Raw genomic sequence first — 10,641 nt, 5'->3', positions numbered from 1 at the left:
AATGCTATGTTTATAGCAAATTAACATATTTTGATCTGAAACGATAATTTTTATCTTTGCAGCTCTTTTCAGACTAACGATTCATTTTTAAGTCTTTTCAAATTTCAGCCAATTTTTAAACTGCTCTTCTGAAGTAAATTGTGTTGTGCTATGGTAAATATTTGTATTCCTGTCTTTCATTTTTTTATTTTGCTAATGTTCTTTGTCTATATAAAATTGAGAATGGAAATGGAGAATATGTCAAAGAGACAACAACCTGACAATAAAACAGACAACAGCAGAAGGTAACAAATAGGTCTTCAATGCAGCGAGAAACTCCCGCATCCGGAGGCGTCCTTCAGCTGGCCCGTTTGCCTTTTTGTTTGTATGGTAAACATAATTGCCAGTTTTTGCTTGTATTGTAGACATAATGGCTAGTTTTGCCAGTGATTAAGATTATTTCATAATGTTGACTGCTTTACCCCTATTTTTGCCATAGTTTCCTACATTTGTATTTTGTTTGGTTGTTTTGTTTATACATCGTTGTCAATATAATTGAGTATTATGTGACTGTAATACAGGTGTGAACTTAAGCTAGCTATAAAACCAGGTTCAATCCTCAATTTCAACATAAAAAAAAATATCCGGAATAAGACAGTAATTATTCATTCGTTTAATGTGTTTTAGGTTTTGATTTTGCCATTTGCTTAGGAACATTCCGTTAAGAAGCAAAAGTTATTTTACTTATTGAGAACTGTTCAGACAATTTGGTTGCAGTCCTGTGTTCAGAGTTGTTATTTACCTGTTTTATCAATATCATACTGTCGTGTCTAAGCATTACAGTACTGTGACAGAAAGTGACCAAATAGTATATTGTTCAGCTGGTTAAGCTGCTTTTCTATACTACTTAAATAACGAGGTATGAACTGTTATCTGCTACCTATAATCTGTACGATTTAAACCTGTCAGGTGCACCATCTCACGGTGTTTTTGGGATTTGCTAAATACAGGGGTCATTATCACAGACGTCATTATACAGAAATAAAAAAATATATTAAATACAATCATTGTCACATGAAGTTTCTGGCCGTACGCAGATAAGTAGAAACAGAAAGGTGTTGTAAGCAGAGATTCCTGTGCACCTTAATTTTTAGCATGACTCAATCAGAAGAAAATTACAAATACTAAAAACTATGCTTAAAATTATGCGTAGGTATTTTCATTCAGTCATGAACCCGTAAACAATTCTTTGACAACATGTTTGTAAAAAACGAATTATCTTGTGTATCTATTTACTTTCAAGCTACTGTTCAATTGTGTTCTTATTGTAATAGATCTTGGAACATGTTTGCCGTTTCAGAATCTTATGCATGCTGGGTTATATTTTCGAAAGAGTACATCAAAATGTCATGATTGGTTAAATGATTACAATGGACATTCAACCAATTACGTTATTTTCACTTTAGAGTACGAACAATGAAATTACCCATGATTTTTTATAATTAGATTCTGAAAAAGGCCAATTCTTATCTTCTTCTTTCTTTCTAGAACAAACATACGAGTATGGTGATTGTCAAGCCGACGGAGCATCTTATACATATGGAAATTTTGTTATATGTTACTGGATAGATTATATGCCTCTTCAGCATGGCACGACTCATTGTGGAGATTATGATTATGCATGGGTACCAGACAGTGGTGCAAATGATATTTTGTATCAGTTAGCATTAACAAGGTATGTCAAACATTTGTAGCCACTATTGTACTTTTACAAGGATCAACATATAAAAAAGAAGATGTGATATGATTGCCAACGAGACAACCGTCTACAAGAGACCAAAATGACACAGAAATAAACAACTATAGGTCACCGTACGGCCTCCAACAATGAGCAAATCCCATACCGCATAGTCAGATATAAAAGGCCTTAGTCAAATTTTCAACGTGCAATCTTATCATAGAGGATTTAAGATTTGTCTAAAAAAAGGACTACGAAATGAAATAAAGTGACAGAAGGGGGAGGGACTATTTGATATTCGCTTGGGGGAAGCGGCGGGTGGTACAGGAGGGTTTATTTTGGATTGATCATCAAAATTCATTTGATTCTATGCATGATTTTATTTTTCCGTAGCTGTTTATTTAATCTATTTTTCTTTTTTTTTGTAAACTTATAGACTCAACTGTCCTGTATTTTATGCGACCATCCTGTCGTGTTCAAAGAAATGCATTTTCAGTTCTTCCTAAACCAAGTTACTGATCACATTAAAAAAATTCCCCTCCACCAGATATCAAATGGCCGTAACTCAAGCCGGTTCAGGATCATGGGGGTTAAAAAACAGAGAAAAACGGTTACAAAATATTAAGAATAAAGAAAAAAGACAAAACTTTACCAAAATGGAAATAATGAGGTGCTAAAATATGAAGAAAAGAGAATAATGGACAAAAAGGATAAAACATAGAACAAATGGTCAACATTTATAGAAGACAATAATGAAAGGGCAAGACCATGGAATAAACGAGAAAAAGTTAAACTGTAAACTTTGTCAGAATGAGTTAAAGCAATCAGAACATATAAAACGTCAGTGATTGCATTCATAAGTTGACAAACTATGCGAATTATCAACAAAAGTCCGTTTTCAGAGACAAAGAAGCTGTGAAATATCTTGCATCTATTCACGATAAAAACATTTTTGTTCCTGCGGACAAAAAAAATATATTGTCTTTGTATGATTATCTCGTTACTACGTACGAGTGTCTTGTCAAAGACTAAGGAATAAATGAGCAAATCCCAAATACAAAAACATATCATTGACAAGGATGAAATGAACATTACATTGAACAGGAAATCGGAGGACTAACCCTTGTTTGTTTTGGATACATAAGCTTCACAAAAGTCAATACAAACAACGGTACATTGCCGGCTCGGCTGCATGTTCGACTAAATAATTGTCCATTAGATTGACAAAGATTCTGTCCGCAGTGAAAAAAAGGTAAATGAAATAAATGAATTATATTTAAGAACACAAAAACAAGCAAACAAGCAAACAAACAGACACACATAATAAATATATTAATAAATCAATCAATCCATAAATCAAACAATAAAGTAAAGATAAGATAAGGAGGATTCTAAATTTGATTAATATTCGACAAGGAATCAGTTTAGCTCGATATAAACATTTTAAGGGTGTTCGTACAACATTGGCATCAACTATCTTTTTGCAGGGGAACTGCAAATATCATGTATCACATTGGTTACACAATCAATTACAACTCAACCTCTGAGTACACAGTTATAAGAGAGGGAAATGGTGAGCAACAGAATTATTCGGCGTTTATATCTGCAATGGATACTACTAAAACCTGTGTTGGCTTCAAAGACGGACATTGGGATGCCATACTTTGTACGCTCTACCGGGAAGCTTTTTGCTCATTAGGTAAATACATTTGTGTTTTAAAAACAAAGTTCATTCGTCTTTTATGGTGAAGTTTTTTTTCTGTAGGGAAACAAATTTTACGACTTTAATCGAAGCATATATACAATATATGCAAACATTTATAAATTTAACTGTTTAAGACATTTTGTCCAAAATGATATGGGGATGGAAACATACTATTTTAAGCATGAAGAAAATTTAGCTTTATTCATGAGTTGAATAATTTTGAAAAAGGTTTTCAAGCTTTACTTTCATTTTTGATGACATCAATATTTTATACTTAAAAATATTAGGTTTAATGATTTCTTATAAGTTGATTTTCCATTATTACATCCTAAAAAGTAAAAACCAACCTTCGATGACATCATAGTTTTAACTTTCCTGAATATTGAATAAGTAAATGTTAACTAATTGCAAATGAGATAAATATACAAAAAGTGATATCACAAAAATACTGAACTACGAGAAAAATTCAAAAAGAAAAGTCCCTTATCAAATGGAACACTCAAAAGCTAAAACCGTCAAACGAATGGATAACAACTGTCATATTCCTGACTTGGTACAGGCATTTTCTAATGTAGAAAATGGTGGATTGCACCTGGTTTTATAACTAGCTAAACCTCTCACTTGTATGACAGACAGTCGCACCAAATTCCATCATATTATCTAACAGAGTCCTAACGTCGTGGATTAGAATAAATGAATAGCATGTCAATAAAAATACGCTTTAAGTCAAAGCGTGTCTGGTCAGTTAATATAAGTTTATTTTTATAGTTGAAATATTTTTGTTTTAGTTATCGATTTTAACTATGGAGATTGTAGGGAGAATGGCGTGTCATACATAGACGGCGTAAATCTATACTGTTACTGGATTGATAGTACCCAACAACAATCTACAAATGCATGTGGCCTTGATTACTCCGTTATCCCAGATTTAGAAGCACAAAGAGTGGTTAATTGGTTGATTAAAGTTCGGTATGTGATAAAGTCAATAAAATAAAATAAAGACGGTATCTTATGTACCCCTGGAAATGGACCCGTACCAGGGTCACTTCCCTGGATTTGATGTGTTTCGTTGTTTCTGTGGTAATTTAAGCTAATTCCTATTCAGAAATAATCATAGCTATATAAGCTAGACGTTGGTTTATAACGCTTTCGTTTTACCTCTACTAGATTCTTGTTGTTCAATATGGGAAAACTGCAATAACTTTCTATTAGATAGATTACTAAAACTGCAAAAGAGTGTTCATTACCTTCACATATTCTTCTAAATTCAATTTCACTAAGCCATCAATATTGGTACTCTAGAGAAAAAAGCTATTGCCAAAAATTTCATATCTTTATCTATTACCATCATTTTTAAATTTGACCATATAATAGCAAAATTAGTACATGCACAACAAACTACTTATTTAAAGCAAAGGAAACACACTTTTCTTGCTGTTTTTAATCTTGAAGCCTGCAATACGGAACATAAAAAGCCTCACCTCAATGCAATTTAAAGACGGCCCCTTGCACCGCTTTATGTGGAATATTTCTAATAATTTGGATGAATTTTGTGAAATGTAACACCACGACATAAAATTGAGAATGGAAATGGGGAATGTGTCAAAGAGACAACAACCCGACCAAATAAAAAACAACAGCAGAGGGTCACCAACAGGTCTTCAATGTAGCGAGAAATTCCCGTACCCGGAGGCGTCCTTCAGCTGGCCCCTAAACAAATATATACTAGTCCAGTGATAATGAACGCCATACTAATTTCCAAATTGTACACAAGAAACTAAAATTAAAATAATACAAGACTAACAAAGGCCAGAGGCTCCTGACTTGGGACAGGCGCAAAAATGCGGCGGGGTTAAACATGTTTGTGAGATCCCAACCCTCCCCCTATACCTCTAACCAATGTAGTAAAGTAAACGCATAACAATACGCACATTAAAATTCAGTTAAAGAGAAATCCGAGTCTGATGTCAGAAGATGTAACCAAAGAAAATAAACAAAATGACAATAATACATAAATAACAACAGACTACTAGCAGTTAACTGACATGCCAGCTCCAGACGTCAATTAAACTGACTGAAAGATTATGATTTCATCATATGAACATGTTCATTTAGACATTGCGTAGATATATTTCCTTGGAATATTGTTTCATCACAATTTTGCAATCGGCATTTTATGTCAATTATTTCGCTTTTAATTAAGCATTGCTAGTATTCAAATTACTAATTTCAATAAAACACACATTTATACATAAAAAAATATTTAGCAATTAAAGATCTCTGTCTTGGAAATAGATCGACGTACTGATTGTTGAACTTTGTAAAATGCATTTTAAAATAATTTATGAGGTCAAATTTTTAATAAATAGTCAGGTTAAAAACATAACGTACCGGTACATTAACAACTTATAATTTGTGAACTTATTAATCATTTATTTATTAATCAATTATTTTAACATGAAATATAAGCAAAAGTGTCAATAGATTGAAAAAAATCATGAAAATCATATAGGCGGTACGATTCTTCTTTTTGTCTAATCGTTAATCTTCATAGTAAATCTGATTGTTTAACCTGTTGATTGTCGCTATGAGCCAAATTAAGCGTTCACTGGTTGTGATAAGAAGATGGTCGCTTAATATTTTGAAATTTTATTTGGGGGATTTATAATTGCTTGGTCGCATTATACAGGTGGTTGTTAACTCAGGTTTGATAATATATTTTCTATTCACTTTATGAACTCAGAAACCTATCACATGCAGGGACTTATTACCATATAGGATATAAAGAAAACCCAAGTGGATCAAATGTGAAAACACATAACGGAGTGTTACAAGACTGGATGAATTGGGATGTAAACGAGCCGATAGATAACAATTTAGAAAATTGTGTTATCATTAAGCAGCCGTATGGTCTTTGGAAAGACTATACTTGCACTTTGTCACTCATGTCAATTTGCTCAACGGTTAGAAAAGGTGAGTTAACATGTTTTACCTCTATGCATTTTGTATGTGCTTGTCCAAGTAACCTCTTTTCAAAGTTAAACATGTATAATGACATATCTACTAATTAGAAAAAAGATGGACGAAAGATACAAGAGGGACAAACTCAAAGATCGAAAATAAACTGACAACCTCATGACTAAAAATGAAAAAGACAAACTGACAAATATTAGGACACAACATAGAAAACTAAAGACTAAGCAGCACGCACCCCACCAAAAACTGGGGATTATCTCAAGTGCTCCATAAGGGTAAGCATATCCTGCTCCACATGTGGCACCCGTCGCGTACAACTATCACCAAACCATAAGGAAAGGATATAAACATCTACCGCATTCATACATTGTTAAAACACATATTGAAAAGTAAGTATAAAATTATTTTACAACACAATCTTTTGAGTGAAAGATACTTAGCCAGTCATAAGTAGTTGTGCTAAGGGGTACTTCTTTTGCTCAGTCGTTTAGAACGCTAACTTAACTGTTTCACAAAAGGAGAAATGTGAGATTCAAACTTTGTTCAGTTTTAGAATACTGATTCTTTTCAAGTGAGGAACAAGATGAAATGTGTTTTTTTTTAAATTACGAATCGCTAATGTGTGCCAAGAATGCACGTGTTGTTGCTCTAAGTAAAGCCACATCCGTTATTGAAAATATCTGGGTAAAAAATAGTGTCTGGCATATCTGAAGTTTTATAGAATCACTTACAACCAGCTGACCAAATATTAACTTATTTTGTTCAGTTATTCTAGAAAAATGTACTAGTATGCATAAAATGTTTTTTAGTTCATTTAACATATTGACAAGCTTGAGGTAGGTTTTTGACGGATTTGAAACATACTCACCGTTACAACTTACCACTGTCTAACTGCTGTGAGTTTATAAAACTTCACTTGTTGATGATCAGTCTATTGAATTTTTCAAAGTATCGACAAATAGGAAGTGTGTGTCTGACATGTACAAAAAGTGCCCCAACGCTACACGTTTGCTGTTTGTTGACGCATTATCATAGCCCCAATCGTATAGCTGGTGATCATTAAGGACAACAGTAGCTGATGTATTTCAACAACAAAAGTATTAAAACCCATTTACTCGACAAGGCAAGTGTCTCCATACCAGCTATAGATGCATCACCCATCATGCAAATCTACACTCGAGCCTCCTAATTGGGTTTATGATTATGTGATAACTTGGTCCTTTTTTATATTGATTATTTGATTACCAGAACAAATATTTTATGTTTGTTTGATTATTTGATAATCTAGGACTGTATTTTTTATTAACTTGCCTAAATTATAGTTAATGATTCTGTAATTATGTGGTAACTTAGACATCACCATGAGGGGCCTCGCAAATCTACCAATTCGTGATGGTGACCTAAAAAATAACACATGTAACCTCTGTATAGAATAACGTGAACCCCGGTATAGAGTAACACAACAACTGTGTGTTCCTTTGTGTGATTCAGAGACGTTGCTATTTTAACCTATATCTCCCTTTTCCATTTCAGTCACACGATGTCAAACACCAGTCGTTTACAACGGATCAACGTTGATAAGTCAAACTGGAGATATATATGGTGACACATGCCATTACACATGTAACATAGGACATGTGTTGGTGTCCGGAAATCTAACGAGAACTTGTCAAATTTATGGTTTTTGGGACTACAGTCCACCAGTCTGTCGTAGTAAGTAAAATGAATGCTCACGATTGCCCATTGTTATTTTATTTGTCATGGCTAATGATTGAATGTGTCAATACATTTAACAGCCTCCTCATGGTTTTTTTATTATGTGATTACTTTGCCGTTTATATTGTGATTATTTGATTATAAGCAGACCAAATAGGTCATGATAATTTGATTATTTGATTATCTTGTTTAAGAAAAAATAAGATTTTATGATTATATGATTTCTTCATTTAAATAGATATTCGACGTCAAAATTGCAATAGAAATACATAATGCATCTACCATCTACAATATGCAGACATGGATGTAAAATACTGTTTTTTGTACTTGATACATGTTGAAATCGAAAAGAAACTAAGGTTATTCTCCGTCAGTCAACATTGACATTAAATGGTTTCGCATTCTTTTTTCTCTCGTGAAACATCCCAAATTTTCATATGTTTTATCGATTTGAGCTTTCCTGGAAAAAGGTATATTCAGAAAAGCGCTCATATGACAAAATAAGTATTAAAACAATCCATTTCTCCACTGAAAAATATATGCACATATATCAGCACTCATAGAAATTATGAATTCAAAAATGAGATCTACTCAATAAACTGTTAAATAAAGTGAAAAAAGAAAAAACGGAAATTTTGAAGTGTGTAAAAAAATCTAGAGAAGCTTATTTCTTTATAACAACTATAAAGTCATTAGAATTGTACGGTGTTACATTAAATTAATATTTCCTCTTCATTTTTGTATAAGTAGAAACATCCCAAACAACAACGGAAGTGATTACAACACCTGAAGTAAAATCAAGCGACTCATCAACATCAACATTAACAACCACCGTCATGGAGTCTACAACCAATTACCAAAAAGTGGAAGAAACGACCACGTTGTCACCTTCCGGCACAACATTTGGTCTTTGCATTTGCGCATGCTCCCTGGTTGCCAATATAACAATTGATATTGAACAGAGAATTGAAGAATTAAAAAAAATCCTGACGGTTGACAAAGAGGTCTTATCGTCTACAATCCGCCGTCTTACTTGTGCGGACGATCCACGGCCGTCGTCGGCCTACATTGGGTATACTGGAGCTATCGTCATCGGTGCTGTAATCACATCTATCATTATCGTTGATCTAATTAACATATATCTCTTTTGCAAGACATTTTGATTGAGATTCAGAGTATATATATATATTGAAGAAAGAGATATAAAGATATATGATGAGTTTATTTACAACCAGGGGGTCGATGCCACTGCTGGTGAAGTTGTAATTCCCCGGGTGTATCACCAGCCAGGAGTAAGCACTTCTGTACTTAATTTTACTTTTTTGGATTCGAGTGCCACTGATGAATCTTTTGTAGACGAAACGTGCGTCTGCCATAAATACAATATTTAATCCTGGATTCTAAAAGAGTTTATATACACATTTTAAAAGTTATAAAAAATTATTGTTAATATTATTGTGATTAATCTGCAGATTCTTGTTTGTCTTATCATGGCCGTCCCAATATTTTAGTATTTTAAACATGTTAAAGCTATCGTTATTGTTTGTTCCACTGATAGTTATAACCAATGAATATAATGTTATTTATATACACACCAGAGATGAATTCTGATGAACAATCTAAGATGTCTTCCTGGTGACCTTATCCTGAATATCTGGTAATCCAAACCTCTCGTATGAACAAAAGGTCAATATATATTCGAATTTATTGAAAGGTCTGAGAGAGTTCTTATTATGTAGAAGTGTAAATGGTGTACATCCACGTCATCATCATCATCATTTAAAAAACTAACGTTATTTCTGTTTCATCTTTTTCAATTGATAGATACGTAAAGTATTTTATATTTTGAATTATTGCAATCTTATATTAATATTGTATAATAATGTATTGTTATTCGGACAGGACTTCATAAGTATGGCTTACTTGTGTTCAATTCATTTCACTTTGTGTAAATAAAATATGTTTGAACCAAAAACCAGCGAATTTTCAGTATAATTTTGAATTTGTTTGCTACATTTTCCTTAATAATAGAAAACTAGACACAATGCTAATTTATTTAGATCAGATAGGCAGATGTGAAAACATGACTTATATTTCTGACGCGGGCTAAACGTTTTAACAAAAGATAATGTCACAACCATCCACTTGGTTTTCTTTTATCTACTAAAGAGTTTTTGTCACCAGAATATTTGTTTTACTATATACCAACCACGGCCGTGAGATGCTAATGAGTGATGGAACAGAGTCAAATTTTATTAAAGCCGATGCAAATGAGAGGACTAGGCTTCTTCGAAAGAAGGGTAGTATAACTAACCTATAATAATGACTTCACGGTTAGAAAGCAAGCAAGCTAACAAAATAGATTATCTCTACCTTCACACTCAATGCTATCGGCTGTAAATGACGTCCAAATGTAATGAATTGAAAAAAAGAAATAGGATAAGATTATGTAAGCTTATTGGTTGAAATGAAAAAATGTAAGGGTTATCTCTAATGCTTGTAGTTAACGCATTTGTTGGTTTGCTTG

The 10,641-nt window shown here is 33.0% G+C and overlaps 1 protein-coding gene across 1 annotated transcript; it reads left to right on the top strand.

Moving 5' to 3' along the window:
• The first annotated feature begins 1,184 nt into the window (after positions 1 to 1,184).
• On the top strand, positions 1,185 to 8,119 carry LOC139500140 (uncharacterized). The gene is made up of 6 exons (XM_071288877.1): positions 1,185 to 1,188; positions 1,528 to 1,714; positions 3,205 to 3,416; positions 4,211 to 4,391; positions 6,166 to 6,395; positions 7,932 to 8,119. Exons 1-6 carry the CDS (start codon positions 1,185 to 1,187, stop codon positions 8,117 to 8,119), a joined length of 1,002 nt encoding a protein of 333 aa, XP_071144978.1.
• The last annotated feature ends 2,522 nt before the right edge of the window (positions 8,120 to 10,641 follow it).

Source organism: Mytilus edulis, chromosome 13, assembly GCF_963676685.1.
Source record: "Mytilus edulis chromosome 13, xbMytEdul2.2, whole genome shotgun sequence".
Classification (NCBI taxonomy): Eukaryota; Metazoa; Mollusca; class Bivalvia; order Mytilida; family Mytilidae; genus Mytilus; species Mytilus edulis.
The sequence above is the reverse complement of the archived record's forward strand: the minus strand, read 5'-3'. Positions and strand labels throughout refer to the sequence as shown.